This window comes from Phodopus roborovskii, unplaced genomic scaffold (assembly GCF_943737965.1).
Source record: "Phodopus roborovskii unplaced genomic scaffold, PHOROB, whole genome shotgun sequence".
Classification (NCBI taxonomy): Eukaryota; Metazoa; Chordata; class Mammalia; order Rodentia; family Cricetidae; genus Phodopus; species Phodopus roborovskii.
The window spans coordinates 17,912,674-17,929,884 of record NW_026126567.1 but is presented as its reverse complement, the minus strand read 5'-3'; the positions used below and the strand labels follow the sequence as shown (position 1 = coordinate 17,929,884).

Genomic DNA, 17,211 nt, shown 5'->3' with positions numbered 1-17,211 from the left:
AGGCTGGCCTCAGCCTCTCCCTGTGGCTGAGGTCGACCTTCATTCAGCTCCTGATCCATCGTCAGCCTCCCAAGTGCTGGGATTACATGGGTGAGCCACGACTCCCGGCTGGCTTCTTTCTCAAGGTTTGACTTACAACAAGAGCTCGTGGAACTCTTCAAAAGGCAAATATTACTGAAAACTAAAACGTGTGCAGTCTTTGGGGTGATCATCACACTTCTACCAATAAAGGAGTTCTCGTTCATGTAGACTCACATATGCCCTTAATTTGGACATGCTCCTGAAGCACACCTCTGCAGTGAAAGCAAGTCTGGCAGTAAACACCATCTCCAGCCCTCCTGCTGGGAATCTCAGCAGGTATCAGAGGAAAACACCTAAGTAGGTCAGCCTGCACAGAGGTCAGCACTGACTGGCAGAGCCACATTCCTGGGCTTAGAACACAGCTCAGGGGTCACTCTCCCTAAGCTACCACCCACCCCACTTCCCAGGGGCCATCTGGCTCCCCCAGGACCAGCTCCTCTGGTTCTAGGCTCAGTGGATAACACCAGGGCTGGAGTCTCCATCTTTGGTGTCCTCCAGAGCAATACATGAGAGAGACAGGCACTGCCATAGAAAGGAAGCTCTCCCTGCTGATCACGACAGGCCAAGCTCATACATTCACATGGCCCTCTCAGTCACAGGCAATGGGGACCGTTTAACAGGCTCAGTGTGGGGAGCGCTCAGATTTGGGGCATCTGATTGTGTTCATGCGGTTTGTGCTCGTACCATGACCGATTTCAGGCTACCCACCCAACGTCAACCAGCTCATAAAATCCTGAAAACATCACAGTTAGCTAATGGGAGCTGGCACAACTGTGGGCGAAACAGGCCAAACCAAAATATAAACCCTATTGTATTAAACTCCAGTTTATGAGATTGGCATCAACAAACAAACACCCACCCACGTGCCACAGAGCTTCTTTTGACACCGGACATGCAAATACTCCAAGCTGATGCTACATCAATAAGCTGACCAAGTCAACGAAAGAAACCGCTTGCCTTATAAACAGGGCTCATAAATGTATTGTTTAGACTAGAGCTTCTGGCAGGGGTTGGTGGTGCACACCTTTGATCCCAGCACTGGGGAGGCAGAGGCAGGTGGATCTCTAGAAGTTGGAGGGCAGCCTGGTCTACAGAGCTAGTTCCAGGACAGACTCCAAAACAATACAGAGAAACCCTGTCTCGAAAAACCAAAAAAGACGACAACCAAGATGACGACGACAAACTAGTGTTTCCGTGGGTGAGAAGGTGTGAGCATCTCTGATTCCATGAGACAGCAGTAGTAAACCAGGCCTGTGTTAGTCCACCTGGAACACAGTTCATTGTGTTCAGATGTGCTAATAGTAACTTCTTGCTGAAGGGTTTACGACTTAATGGTAAAAGAAAACACAGGGTTTTATTCCCATGCATATATTCATGCAGCTGGGCAGGTAGTGAGCTTGGTGCTGCTGCAGAGAATGGTCAAGGATCTCTGTCTACAAGCTCAGCTAAGGGTGGGACCAGTGTTCAGCCTGCTGATGACCAGGGGGCCTGGGGAAACCCACCACGTAGGCCAGCAGCTGAGCAGGATTTTAGGTGCAAAGACCAGCAGACAACACGACCCATGTCTGGAACAAGGTGGCAGAAGGGAGGCTGGGGCATAGGTGGTGAGTGGAAGGAAGTGGATCCAGTGTGGGGGCCAGGTGGTGCCAAGGGAGTTCATCTGGGCACAGTACTGAGCCATTGGATGGCCACTGGAGAAAGCCTGAGCAAAATGCAGCAGAAGTTAGCCAGCCGGGTGACAAGTGGCCCAAAACCAGATATTAGGCATCTCTGGTAATCCAGATGGAGAGGGAAAAGCACAAATTTTGGTGGGAGCAGGGAAAAGAAAAAGTTTGTATTGTGTGTGTGTGTGTGTATCTGTGTGTGTAGACTTAGGGGTTTCCTACTTTCTAGTTACAGTGCTTGAAACAGTCTTAGGAATCTAGGATCTTATAACAGAAAACTTGGAAGGCTATTATTACACATTGCCTTCTCCACACTGCCATTACAACCATCTCTTGACAAACCTGGCCCGCGTTTACCTGTTACAATCCTGGATGCAGCCGCTGCAGTTCCCTTCCTTGAGATAGCTTGCTGCTCTGTTTGAATACAAGATGCTTAGCTCTTCTGCACTTGCGCTTCCTAAAACCACATTTAATTAAACACAGTTAAAAACCCATTAGCAGAATCACCGTTCACTGAATTGTCAGGACTGCGGTCAGTCTCTTTCTGCGCGCACAGCACTGCAGTCGGTCCCACAGCCTGCTAGTCCTGCAGATCTCCAAGGAGGAGCTGTCCCCGCACTGGGAGGGAAGGGCCCCATGCAAACCTGCCCGGCCGGCACAGGCACAGGCTCCGCATTCCGAGATATTGCTCACGTAGGTCAGGTGGCGCGGTGACTAGTCACCGGGAAGGAATGCGGGGCCAGTGTCTGTCGCCGGGAAAGAGAGGCCGGCGTCTGTCCCCAGCTCCAGCCGGCAGCCGGGGACCCCGCAGTGGTGGCCACGGGCTCGCCTACCTGCCGGTTCCAGCTGCGCTATCGCTGCGGAGTACTGCGCGGCCGCCTCGGCGAACTGCCCGCCGCGGAACAGCTCGTTGCCGTGCCTCTTGAGGTCACCGGGACCATCGGCGGCTCGGGGCTCCCTGGGGTACGGGTTGTCGCAGCCTCCGGCCGTCGCTGGCTCAGGCAGGCCTCCCCGCTGCTCGGCTCGGGGCCCCGGGGTCCGGCCCCGCCGCGACCGCCTGCCACCCTCGCTCCGGCCCAGCAGTTTCTTCTGGATGTTGCCCATGGCGCTGCTGGCTGTAGGGAAAGGCGAGCGCGGGAGGTGAAGGCATCCCCGGCCCGGGATCCAGCCTGGCCGGTGCGGGCGGGAGGCGCCACCCCGCGGGCGGAGTCCCAGCTCCCCACCGCCCCGAGTGGGCGTCCTGCCCGCCCGGCCCCAGGATCCCCGAGGACCCGGTCCCGCGCCCATCTGCAAGGAGCAAGCCTGAGATTAACTCCTCAACTGCTGAAGGGCAGGCGACCGCAAGCTGGCCTTTCAAAGCCATCCCTGTCACCGAACTACACCTGTCCAGGTAGAGCTTGCTTTCATTGGCCATTTAGGGATGGATGGATGGATGGATGGATGGATGGATGGATGGATGGATGGATGGATGGAGTCACTAGAACTTGATTCACACGGTGAGAACTATACCCAAGTGTCTGGGAACTAGGAGAAAAAGGTCATTTGAAAGATAAAGTCAAAGTAATTTTTTTTCCCAATTCGTTTCGAAAATGAAGTTAGCAAAATCTTACAAAGTATTTAGGGCTTAATGAGGCTCTAAAAATAGACAACTTTCCGCTCATAGCTGGATGTGGTGGTACATGTCTATAATCACAGCCCTTGGAGGCTATGACAAATTCTTGGCCAGCATGGACTACGAAAATAAAAACAAAATGGTGAATTTTCCAATCAAAGTAAAAAGTTCTTGAATTCAACTTCAAGTTCCAGACATTAATAACTTGATTCTAGTTTTAAATATGAAAATGGTATGCATTTCACTTGTGGGTGTCTTGTCAATATTTAAAGCAGAGTGACTAAGTATTCCAAAATGATGCAAAAAAAAAAAAGGTTTTTAAAGCTGGTGGTACTGCCTTGAATGGAGGACGGACACAGAGGCAGGCAGATCTCTGCCAGGCACCCAGGGAAACATACTGAGACTTTGTTTTAAACAAAAACTATAAACACCCAAGTTTCTAAGCCTCCTCTGTTTAACAAGTTCTAATCCAACTTTTCCTGGCTGTATTTTCTATCATCTTTACAAAGAAAGGCGAAGATCTGAGATAGAGGAGAAAACCACAGTTATCGTATGAAAACCCATGGTGACTAGACAATACAATAATAGCTTTCTCCACCCTCCTCTCCCTCCTCCTCTTACCCCCTCTTCATCCCTTTCTTCATCTTTCTCCCCCTCCTCCTCTTTCAACGCCTTCTCCGCCTCCCCTCTTCCCCACCCCCCTCCTTTTTCAGACAGATGCTCATGCTATAGCCCAGGCTGGCCTGGTTCTCATGATAACCCTCCTGCCTCAGTCTTCTGAATATTAGAGATTACAGATGCGAGCCACCACACTCACATACAAGTTCAAAAATGAAATCCAATCTGAATCACCAACCAAAAGAGGCTCGGTTACTATAATAATAGAAAAGATTGTGTAATTGAAATTAATCACAAGACTGGTAAACATACTAAAGTCCCCCCACCCCCAGCCAACTCTCTAAGCACAAACTGGTATAAAAAGTGGACAGAAAGAGAAAAGGGAATGTGGGGAGGGAAGGAGGCTGGATACCCCCACTGGCTGAGAATTAAAAAAAAAAAAAAAATCACACAAATAAGGCTATGAGCCATATTTACACTCAAAAGGCCTGGATTGTGGCCTGTGTATGGTGGATTCCTTGGACCCTTCTGACCCATCCTTATCTTCTCAGCCTGTAAAACCGGTTAGATGAACTCCATACAGTACCTTATATACTCTCTCCTCTACTGAAGACAAGTTTCTAAGATAAAAGGTGTGCAACGACTTTTCCCCTTGACCGGCATATCCTCTAAACAGCATACCTTCAAGGGCCACCCAAGTTCTCTGTGGAGCTGTGGGCAAGACACTCGCAGGGATTGTCTTCAGCTCCTCCCCTTAGCCCCCCCTCCCTGATTCCTGTGCGTACATCTCTATCAGAACCTTTCCGTAATAAACTCAACTTCCGCCTCACGCTGGCAGCTCTAGGGAGTCTTCCCTGCTGTGAGTCAGAAGACTATCTGCTGTCCCCAGGGGAAGCCAGTGAGGAGAGCTTCCTGAAGTCTGCACAGCTCACCGTGGCCCCCTGCAGCCTTGCCAGCAGAGATAGGAGGAATTTCGCATTATTTCATCCCTCTGTGTGGCATCTCCTCACGGCTGACCAAAATGACTACAGATGGCTAACAGGAGTCAAGGCCCTAACATGAATCTCCATTAACCCTCAGACTCCAGACTCGACAGTATGATTCCCACTTTACAAGTGAAGGCAGGAGACACAAGGAATCCACTCAGTTACAGAGGGAGAGGCTAGCCCCAGCTGGCATTTGAGATGTGCTTACCTCTCTGGGGGAGGTAAGCACAGGGGCTCATGAGTCCTGCTGGGAACTCATAGGAGCCAGGACAATGCTGGTGGACTGTCAGGAGGCCAGGCCATGTTAAACAGACACAGAAAGAATCATCAGAAGGTCACCAGACCCCTGGGGGGATTCCTTGAGAAATACACCTAAGGGAGAAGCCGAGAAGTCTCTTGTGGAGCCGGAAGAGTGTCTAAAGTAGAGAAGCAGGAATGTGGAAACCAAGAGGATTCAGGACAGAAGGGGCCAGCAATAATCAACACTAGATGAGGCCTGGCTAGCAGGAAGGCCTTGGCTGTAGTAGTGACAAGAAAATCTTAACAAAACATACACTAAAAAGACCACACAGCAGGACTAAGAGTGCTGTGTCTGAAGGATGAAAAGGCAGGGGCTGGAGCGATGGCTAAGTGATTAAGAGCTGCTCTCGCAGAGGACCCGAGTTCAGTTTCCAACACCCACATGGCAGCTCACATCCACCCACAGCTCCATTTCCATGGGGATCTGACACTTGTAAACATAAAATAAAGGAAATTTAAAAAGAATAAAGTGGTAGTTCAACATTAGAAAATCATTCAGTCTTAAACCAGGCCCAGTGGTACACACCTACCATCCCAGCGCTCAAAGGGCTGAGGCTGGAGGTCTCGAGTTCCAGGCCAGCACGGTCTCCACAGCAAGACCCTGCCTCAAAAGTAAAACAAAAAGCTACACTATATGTGTGTGCACTTGTGTGAAACAGAAAGAACATGCAAACCATGAAAAGTAATGGCTAGCGACTGAAGGCGGGCAGGGGGAGCGATTGAGGAAGGAGGGGCTGCTCACAGGAATGAGATGGCTTGGGGGAGGGGTGATAAAAATGTCCCCAAGTTAGACCTTGGCCATAGTTGATAACACACCGAAACCTTCGAAGTTTGAAAATTATGTTCAGGAACAGAGTGTGACCGTGTGACCATTTCTTAAACTGAAAGGACTTCTTCCCAAATGAAGATATGCAACCAGCAAAGGAGAGAGAAACAGAGAGACAGAGACAGACAGAGAGAGAAAGAGAGAGGCAGAGACTGAGAGAGACAGTAAGTGTATGTGGGGGGGTATTTGTGGTGTGTGTCAGGATATTTGTAGTATGTGTGTGGTATGTCTTATGTGTTTGGGGTGTGTGTTTGTGTGTGTGTGTGGTGTGTATGTGTGGTATGTCTGTGGATCTGTGTGTGTATGTGTGGTATATCTCTGTGTGAGTGGTCTGTAGGTGTGTGTCTATGTATGTGGGCCTTGTATTCTAGGCAGATACTCTCCACAGAGACTTAAACCACTGATTAGGAAACTAAATCTGATGGTTGTGGTGAATTATTACTGAAGAGATTCATAAGATGCTTCTCTCTGATGGTTCCTTTGGCAAGTGTTACAGAAACAATACTCCCCTGCCCCCCACTCCAGAAGAGAGAGAGAAAACTATTTCTGACCCATCATTCAGTGCCCTTCCATGATAATGTGTAGATTAGATGATATCTAAATATGTTATATTCAAAAAATGTGTGTAACTATTTTTAAAGAGTTTAACCTACAACAAAGGGCACTTTCTTCCTGTGATAGAAAAATTGATAGGAAAAACACACTTAATTTTCACAGCAATAAATTGTTACATTAGTAATTTCCCTAGTGGTTTGTGTACTAATATGCTTGTCCATTTTGTAATGACTCTGTAAAAACTGTTCATATCAAAAGCCCATTAACGCTTTGCTCTCCTAGTTTGGCATCCCCCTTCAGTTGTTCGTATGGCGCCCAACAGAAGTGAGTTCTCATGTTAGTGTCAATCAGACTTATCTTCCTCTCAGAAACCTCTGCCTTCTACCTCCAAATCCTACCAATTTTAGGGCAAAGGCGGTATTTCTATGTTACTCTCACTGGTGAGTGACTTCAGCGTCCTCATATTCCAGTTTAAACCAGCACTGTAAGAGCTTGTCTGGGCTTTGAGACTTGGCTCTTATAGCCCAAGCTGCAGACCCTGGAGACCTGGATCTTGGGCTCCTCCTCCCTCTGCCTCCCAACTGCAGGGAATGCAGCCAAGAGTCTCCATGCCAGGCTGGGTGCTCACTTTCTCTGCCTGCAAAGAGACAGCACCGAAGCCTGACAGCCAGCTGTTGTGACAACCGCTTCTAACAGTCTATCCTGCTAGGGAAGCAGAAATACAAATAGATGAGCAAGTTCTGAGGGGGAAAGCAGGAACTCCGACCAACCGGCAGGCCTTTCCCAGTGCAAGATCTACAAAGCCAAGGTAGAAGGGCAGGGAAAGAAACCTGCTGAGAGTTTAATCGCAGCCTCCCACACAGAGCAGGTGTGAGCAATCGTCACTTGTGGAGTTAGCACTGTGCCTCAGTTCCCAAAGAGTGGCTTATTCGTCACAGAGGCCCCAAAGGCACCCAAAACAATGCAGGCTATTGATGGGAGATGCCATTCCGTAAATATGTTTCTCTTGTTGGTTAATGAATAAAGCACTGTTGGCCAATAGGAAAGCAAGATAGGCGGGACTAGGAGACAAGGAGGATTCCGGAAGGAGAAGGGAGGAGATTCAAGATGGAGAGACTTAAGAGATCAGAAGTCCAGGCCCACTCTCCAATAAGATGAGACCTCGTGGAAATACTTAGATTAATAGAAATGGGATAATATTTAGAACAGAGCAAGCCAATAAGAAATGCTAGTAACTGATGGGAGATGTCATTCTGTATATGTTTCTCATACTGGTTAATAATAAAGAACTGTTGGCCAATAGGAAAGCAAGATAGGAGGGACTAGGAGACAAGGAGGATTTGAGGAAGTAGTAGGAAGGAGGGGTCAAGATGGAAGAGTCTGGAGAGAATAGAACCGCCAGCCGCCTCTCAACTGGCAAGACCACGCGGAAACACATAGAAATGGATTAATATTTAAGACAGAGCTAGCCGATAAGAAAGAAGTAACTGGCCAACAGAATTATATCAAATACAGAGACTCAGTGTGTTATTTGGGGCTGGTGCGGCTGCGGGATCAGACAGGCGGAGGGCGGAAAAACCCTACACCTTACAAGTAACTGGCCAACAGAATTATATCTAAAACAGGGTCTCTGTGTGTTATTTGGGGCTGGTGTGGCAGTGGGAACAGACTGGCAGGGGAAAACCTGCCCATAACAGACTATTGCCATCGCTCTTGGTTGCCCACCACAAGATGGTGAGACTCTGTTGCCAAGGACACCAACCATGTTGGCTTCAGATCTTGACCAGAAAGCCTTCCCAGATGGCTAGCTTTCATGGAAAGTGCTGGAAGGTGCTGTGCAGGCTGATAGGAGAAAAGATGATGATCTTACCCCATGTGGCCCCTGCATGCTGTAACACCAACCTGCAAGCAGTTGTTCTCCCTGTACAACAGCTGCAAGACTGCCATGGGGTGACCAACCACTCTCTTCACTGGGTGTGAGGTCTGCGCCACAGCAAGGAATTTGTGCATGACAGTATAAATAGGGTGAAAATCCACAACTATGAAGTCGTAGGCTCCAGGGGAGAACTTACTGATAGCTTCTTATAAAATATTCATGTTGAACAGGCAGTGGCGGTGCACAGCTTTAATCCCAGCACTTGGGAAGCAGAGGCAGGTGGATCTCTGTGAGTTCGAGGCCAGCCTGGTCTACAGAGCAAGTTCCAAGACAGGCATGTACCCCTACCCAGCACATGAATACAAAATACATGAATGTAAAAATAAACTTAAGAAGAAAAGCAGGGCTTTGGTGGCGCACGCCTTTAATCCCGGCACTCGGGAGGCAGAGGCAGGCAGATCTCTAAGTTCAAGGCCAGCCTGGTCTACAGAACTAGTTCCAGGACAGGCTCCACAGCCACAGAGAAACCCTATCTCAAAACAAAACAAAACAAAAAGAAGAAAGAAGGAGATGGAGGAGGAGGAGAAGGAAAAAAGCAGGACTGAACTGACAGACTTTAAGGCAAAGCTAGAGCAAAGGTCAGGAAACCAGCAGTTTCTGTAGCAACAGAGACTCCCAAGCCACCTGGTGATGGAAACAGCAGTTTGCATTAACCAGAAAGAAAAGATGCCTCACCTGTATCGGCACCACCGTCTTCACATTTATCTTGGCTTCCCTTTTCACCTTCATCTTCTGAGTTCTCTACTTCCTCAATAACCATCCTTTTCCCTTTGGTTTGGGGCTCACAGGCGGCTTCCGATTTCTTCAGGTCACTTTCAACCTCTGACAAGGTTTTCTGCAACATAATTGTTTTTCTTTTAATAAAGAATACAATCGTACCCCCGCCCCCACAGACAGCTTCTGCTTCCACTGTTAGGAATCCCAGAAGGAGACCAAGCTACACAACTAACATATGCAGGGGGCCTAGGTCAGTCCCACACAGACTCTCTGATTGCCGGTTCAGTCTCTCTGAGCTCCACGAGCCCTGGGTAGTGGATTCTGTCTGTTTTTCTTTTTTAATTACTGTTGCCTTTTAAGCTACAGCTATCCTATTCGGCAACTGCAACTCTGTGGCTACCAGCAGTGGCTAGGCCACAAAAACTGAAGCCAATTCCCTCAGGCACGGAATCTTTCAAAGCTACTAGGGAAACTTACTTAAATCTCTGTCCCGCTAAAGAATTCAAGATTCAAAGGTTGAGACAGATTACGCTTCCCAGAGAGGCTGAATAGCAAGCAGCTCACCTCTTCAAGTCTTCTAAGTTCTCATACTCCCTCTTGCCTCTGGTTATGAACCCTTCTCCATCTGGCTCCTCCCTACAACTTCCTGTCAGCTACTTACTGACCCAGCCTCCTGACCACAGGCAGGTGATTTTTATTTAATCAACCACATCTTTGCATCATTAAACAAATGTTTCAGACCGTAAGCAAAAGTAATGATCCTTAAAATAATACTCTATGACATATTACAATCATTCTTTTTGGTAGGAATATGAAGCTACTTTAAGTTGAACAAACAAAAGACTTTAAAACACATGTAGTTTCCTTTCTACAACAATTTCATTGTTTTATCTGGTCCACCATAAAATATGCAAACAAATAAATAAACAGTGAATAAAAAAATAAAAACAAAAAAGTGGGGTTATGGACAGCTCATCAGTTAAGAGCACTGGCTGCTCTTGCAAACGACCTGGGTTCAATTCCCAGCACCCACATGTTGGCTCTGGGAGCTGGCGCCCTCTTCTGGCTTCTTAGGCACTAAGCACGAGGTGCACAGCCATGATATGAAACAATCAACACACAGAAAATACATTAAAAAGGAAGAAAACAAGTCAGCTGGACTCCTCCCATCCACTTAACAATGCTGACATTTTGATGAGCTTCCAGATGTTTCTGTGTGCACACTCACAGAGATGTACGAACACTCACAGAGATGTGTGTACATTCAGGAGATGTTTGTGCATTTGGAGATGCATGTATACTTACAGAGATGTGTTCACACTCACAGAAATGTGTGCACACTCACAGAGATGGACAGTTTGTAGGTGAAGCACCCACCCCATAAGACCTGTGAAGGATAGTGTTCTAAGTTCCATGATACTTTATGCCATCAAAAAGAAAAACATTTGTATAGTAGCTCCCCATTAAATATTTGTAAACTGTTTTGTTGAGTGCTTGTGTGTTTGTGTGTGTGCCACATGCATGCTGGTGTCCTAAGAGGGTGTGCTCGTCTGCGTTAACAGGTCACTGTACACTGCCTGATGTTCCTGAATACACACGCATGTCTGTGTAGGGGGTTGGTATCCTAAAATTTGGAACCCTCAGTCATCATGCAAACAACGCACTGAGCCCACAGCACTCACACGGTCACTCTATAAGCAGTGTGGGGCTTGGGGACAAGGGGAACACGTTGACTGTGAGTAACAGCCCGCTTGACCTAAGATAGGTGGTTTGAGTGAGAATGTCCCCATGGGCTCATTTTTGAATACCTGGTCCCTCCTCGTGGACCTGTTTGTGAAGGATTAGGAGGAGGCAGGTCACTGGGGGTGGGCTTTGAGGATTCTATCTCCCTATCTGCTGGTTGTGGATAATGTAAGCTCTCACACGCTCTCTCTCTCTCTCTCTCTCTCTCTCTCTCTCTCTCTCTCTCTCTCTCTCTCTCTCTCTCTCTCTCTCTCTCTGTCCCTCAGGACACCCAGCACTCAGGAGGCAGAGACAGGCAGATCCTTAAGTTCAAGGCCTTCCTGGTTTACACAGAGAGTTAGTTACAGGACAGCCAGAGCTACACAGAGAAACCCTGTCTTCAGAAAACAAACAAAAGACAGAAAACGAAGATGTAAGCGCCGAGCTCCTGCCCCAGCACCACGCCTGCCTGCCTGTGGCCATGCTCCCCACCATGATGGTCATGGACTAACCTCTGAAACCTAAGCCAGCCTTCAGTTCAGTGTTTCCTTTAGCAAGTTGCCTTGGTCATGGTGTGTCTTCACAGCAACAGAGCAGTAACTAAGACAGACACGTATGTGTGCCACTACAGCCATCTCGCTTAGTTACAAATAGAGTGAGATCTCACATCTTTCCCGGTGCTTGACAGCGACTCTTTAGGCCTTAGTTCAGAACTGCAGCACTGAGCTGGTCCACTCAGTGAGGGAGCAGAGCTGCTCATCATGCCAACATCATCACCTGTGGCCCTGGTGCTCACTCTTAACCCTATCTAGTAGCTTCTCTGCACTCTGCGTAATAAACTAAGATTATCTTAGAGAAGCATGGACTCCATCCTTATAGAAAAGAGAAAAAATACTTGTTATTCCGTGGTAGCTTCATGTGTCTGTGTAACTCCTTTCTTTCTTGTTACATTATTGTTTTGTGGGGATGCCGACAATGACTGTGCTGGGAGCTGAAGCCAGCATCCTGGGCAAGCTGGGAAAGGATGCTTCTGCTGAGCTATCCCTAGTCCTCCCCACACAGGCTCTCCTTAACAGTCTGCTTCCTTCCATGTCAACACTTCAGAGCTCTGGACTTTGGATAGCTGTTGACTCGCCCCCACCATGACTAACTCAGCAAGACTGATACCACTTTTAGCATACATTCAGAAATAGTTAGGTGTGGTGGTATACAAACGTAATCCCGGCACTTGGGAGGCAGAGGCAGGTGGATCTCTGTAGCACCAATTCTAATTGTTTTTAATGATAAAAAAAAAAAAAAAACCCAGGAGTCAGATATTAGGGGTGGAAGCAGCTGAAAGATCAGAGAAGCAAAGCAGTCAGCCACTCTACCAAAGCTCAGACCAAAAGGGCGATCCTGTTCTCACCCTGCATCTCCTCCTGCTTAGACTGCACTACTCCTCAGACTCATCTCTCTCTCCTGTCTCCACCTCCTCAGTGCTGGGATCAAAGGCATGCCACTCCAAATGCTGGGATCACACTTGTGTGAGCTCTGTTTCTCTTTTAGACCGGATCAAGTTTACGTAGACCAGGCTGGCCTTGAACTAACAGAGATCCGTGTGTGGTACCACTGCCTGGCCTCTCTGGCTGACTAGTGTGGCTAGCTTTGCACTCTGATCTTCAGGCAAGCTTTATTTAGTTATATCATAAACAAAATATTACCACAGATCCCTCTGAATTCACTGCCAGTCCGGTCCTCCCTATTGTGTTCCAGGCCAGCCAGGGCTACATGGTGGAACGCTGTCTTAAAACCCCCCCCAAATAAATAAATAAATAAATAAAATCGGAAACAGAAAATGACAGGATTCGGCTTGAAGAAATCATTTTCTCTACTTACCCTGGCCAAGTCGTTATGAGGCTCCACACGAAGTACTGCCTTCAGATCTTCCCCAGCCTCCTGGAGCTTGTTTTGATGTTTGTACGCGGTAGCACGTCTCAGGAGAGCTAAAAAGGCACCAGCATAAAGTTTAATGTGTATATACACCGCGATGGCTTCAACACAGTTTGCACGGGACACCTGCGGGGGCTGCATCGATTTCTTGACACTTTCACACATGCAAATTATGCTTTGGTCAAATCCACCCTCCCTCCCCTCCAATTTCTCTCCCCATCCCCCGCCCCAACTTTTCACTTCCAATTTCATGAGCTCTTTTCTTAAAACAAACAAAATCCTGAGTCCACGCAGTACTGTCTGGATGTGTGTGTGTTTAGGGCTGTCTCCTGAAACATGAACTGTGTGGAGATTTATTTGAATGAGAAATGTCCCTCAAGGGCATCTGTATTTGAACACTTGGTTCCAGTTGGTGGGGCTATTTGGGGGAAGGGGTGTTTAGGAGGAAGTGTGACCCCAGGAGCCAGCAGGGTGTGTGAGTAAAAGCTCATCCGATTTCCAGGCTCTCTCTAGTGCTAGCAGTTAAAGACAGCTCAGTTGTCTGCTCCTTCTGCCACGCCTCCCTTACCGTGCCGGACTCTTTTCCCTCTGAAACTACGAACCCCAAAAACTCTTTCTTAAGTTGCCTTGGTCATGGTGTTTTATCATAGCGAATAAAAGTAGCTCGTACAGGTCACCTCTCAGGGGCTGTGTCTGAAGAAAACAGACCCCCTCTGCAGCTCTCGTCCCCATTAATAACCCGGCCCTCTTGCAGCGCCAGCCCCACCAGCTGCATGCCATTTGGCAGCACCGAACAGTAACACCTGGCTCCCTTAATCATCCCTGCTTTCAGTTCACCGTTTTCTGGGGATTTAGAAGATTCCTTTTAGAAATTTAATAGACACCGATCGGCAAAGGGGAGCTAAAGCACATTGGTGAACCCAATTGAGCCGGGGTTTTTGTTTGTTTGCTTCTTTGGGTGGGTAGGTGGGTGGCAGTGGGGAAGGTTGTTTTAGTTCGACTTGATTTGGTTTACTTTTTTGAGACAGGGTCTCACACCATAGGCTGGTCTTGAACTTCACCCAGTTGTACGTAGCTATTTATAAAATGATCAGAGCTTGGTGTAGTGGTTGTGGCAAAGGCCTACATCCCAGCATTCAGGGTGGTGAAGCAGGAGAATTGAGAGTTTGGGCTAGCCTGTCAATAAAATAAAATAAAATAATCCAAGAGTTAAGTTAGCACGTAGAACTGTAATCTGTGCCAGGGTTTGTTTTTTGTAGTTTCAATTTATAAATGTATAATCATCTAATATTAACAATGTACCCTTCCAGCCCTTTGGTTCATTATATGAGAGAACTTCGCACAGTCAAACAGTATCTGGGGGGGGGGGGGGTAAACAGGCTTTATAATCTGAAATGTGAGAAATGGTGCATTAGATGTCTTTTAATGTGCTATCCTAACACACAATTAGACATTAAGCAAAGTTTCCTCATTCTATAACTTAGTTTTAGCCTTAGAGTGAGCCATGAAAACCGAAAAGATAAAGCATGTAACCAAACTTCATTATTGTTTATTGCCATTGTTCGGGTCTCTAAACTAAATTCCCACAAAGACATAGTCATGATAGAAGAATTATTTTTGTGGTTTTTAATTTTAGAATGACCTGAGTTGTCAGGGAGTTGTAAGCTAGCTATCATAGATTTCCCATAATCCCCCACAGAGCTTCCTCTGATGTTCTTGACTGCCTACCACAATTCAAAGAATTGAGGGCTTAAATTCCAAGCCAGATTTATTAAAAGTGATGTTCCTGAGGTGGTGGTTCACACATAGAAAATCTGAGACTACTTGAATGATGAGACAGGATTCTCTCTGTCTAGTTACCTTTTATGTTTCCAGGCTCTAGCTCCAAGGCCTTCTCACAGTCTAGGAGAGCACCACTCCATCGATGTAATTTGATTTCCGCTTGTGCTCGATTGTTGTAGGCAGATGTGGTGGGAAGGGCTGATAAGCTCCTACAGGAGAAACAGATTGGGTATAGGTATAGGGTATAGGAAGGCCGCAGACAGACTCCGCTAAAGCCATGCTGTGGTTCGAACAGGAAATGTCCCTACAGCCTCTGGCACAACTGCCGAGGGGCTCTGGAACATCAGGAGGCCAGGCCTAGCTGAAAAAAGCAGATTACTGGGACCGGGTCCTCGGGCTTCTCTCGCCTTGCCCCCAGTGCGTGGATGTCCCCATCTCTGTCCCCTTCCCATGTTCCACCATCAAATCCACCGTGAAGTAAATAGCTTATTCTCACCACTTCAGAGCCAAGGTAACAGAACCAGCCAATCCACCAACCATCGGTTCCGCCCTCAGAACCAGCCAATCCGACCATCGGGTCAGCTCTCAGAACCAGCCAATCTGACCATTGGGTCAGCCCTCAGAACCAGCCAATCCAACCATCGGGTCAGCCCTCAGAACCAGCCAATCCAACCATCGGGTCAGCTCTCAGAACCAGCCAATCCAACCATCGGGTCAGCTCTCAGAACCAGCCAATCTGACCATTGGGTCAGCCCTCAGAACCAGCCAATCCGACCATCGGGTCAGCCCTCAGAACCAGCCAATCCAACCATCGGGTCAGCCCTCAGAACCAGCCAATCCAACCATCGGGTCAGCTCTCAGAACCAGCCATTCTGACCATTGGGTCAGCTCTCAGAACCAGCCAATCCAACCATCGGGTCAGCCCTCAGAACCAGCCAATCCAGCTTTCCCTTCTTGAAGCTGCAGTCCCCGGATATTTGGGTCACAGCTATGCAAAAGTAACTGGTACAAATTGTACATAAAATAAGGGGAGACTGTCTAAAGACTGAACTGTGTCCCTTAAAAGTTTATACGTTAAAATCCCAAGCCCAGGATGTCTCAGGATATGCGTTTATTTGGATGTAGGCTTTAGAGAGATGATTAGGCCAAGGATACGGTTCCGAGTGCTGGCCTTGGTCCAGTCTCCAGCACCACTGCCTTAGTTTCTTTTCCTGTCACTGAGATGAAACACAACAACAAAACAACGTAACACAGAATGGCATGTTTGGCTCACAGTTCAAACACAGCCCATCGTGGTGGGAAAATCACCATGTGCACAGGCAGGTAGCAGAGAGGGAGATGAATGCGTATTGCTTCGAAGCACCCTTTCTCCATCTGTACAGTGCAGGATCCTTGGCAGGGAATGACACTGCCCACAGTCTGTGGGTTGTTCCAACTCAACCCGATCAACATAATGATCCCCGCAGGCAGGTCCAGGAACCCAGCCCCCAGATTCTGTCAAGGTTACAAATAATACTACCCATTACCACCACTACCCTCAAAAAAAAATTTTAAGGTAATTAAGTTAGCCAGGCAGTGGTAGCACATGCCTTTAATTCCAGCACTTGGGAGGCAGAGGCAGGTGAATCTCTGTGAGTTCAAGACCAGTCTGGTCTACAAGAGCAAGTTCCAGGACAGGCTCCAAAGCTACACAGGGAAACCCTCTCTTGAAAAACAAAACAAAAGATAATTAAGTTAATATGAGGCCCTTAGTGTGGACTCTAGCCTAAACAAAACTGATACCCTTATATATAAAAAGAAGAGATTAGAACCAGATAGAGTAACAGGCACACCATGTGAGCAGATAGGAAAAAGACAGATACCTGCCAGCCTAGGACAGAGGACTCTGAAGAAACCAATCCTACCTTCACCTTGAGTTTGGGCTTCCAGCCTTCAGAAGTGTTAGGTAAACATCTTGTTCAGGCCACTAGGTCTGTGTTATTTGGGGATGGCAGTCCTAGCTAAATTATATAACTTATATCACTGAAATTACCAAAATACAGCCCCCTCCTCTTAGATGACACTAGCTATGTAAGTTGACATAACACTAGCAAGCACACCTACTGCAGGCAGGCACTGAGTACCATAACTCATGTCATCTTCATGACCTTGGGGCTACTTTGCAGGGGAGTATTACTGCTCTGCCCATTGGAAGATGAGAAAATATGTGCACTGGAAAAATCTAAGGTGTGCCGATAGCAGCAGCTGATAAATAACAGACAAGGCTCCTGCTGATAAATAACAGACAAGGCTCGTGTGAGAGAGTCGGCTTGCTGTCTTGTCTCCAGTAACCACTTAGCCCTCACGGCGCCCGAGGCGGCAGGCTTAGAGCTTTATTACCCCGAGGACATTAGGACAAGAGAGGTAAGGCATCTATCTGCCCTGGGCTACAAGGCAGCGGACCTCAGTTCTCTGACCCATCAGACCACTCTGCTTAAATTCTT

At 47.7% G+C, this 17,211-nt stretch overlaps 1 protein-coding gene across 1 annotated transcript in view; it reads right to left on the bottom strand.

The window, feature by feature from the left end:
* Window positions 1-17,211, bottom strand: part of Spag1 (sperm associated antigen 1) — a 44,020-nt gene that overhangs the window by 17,452 nt on the left and 9,357 nt on the right. Inside the window, exons 7-11 of the mRNA XM_051202758.1 lie at window positions 14,807-14,937; window positions 12,893-12,999; window positions 9,254-9,413; window positions 2,579-2,860; window positions 2,103-2,202 (exon numbers count right to left, since the gene is read on the bottom strand). Of these exons, the coding sequence (XP_051058715.1) occupies window positions 2,103-2,202; window positions 2,579-2,860; window positions 9,254-9,413; window positions 12,893-12,999; window positions 14,807-14,937 (780 nt within the window). The remainder of the gene's footprint in view (window positions 1-2,102; window positions 2,203-2,578; window positions 2,861-9,253; window positions 9,414-12,892; window positions 13,000-14,806; window positions 14,938-17,211) is intronic.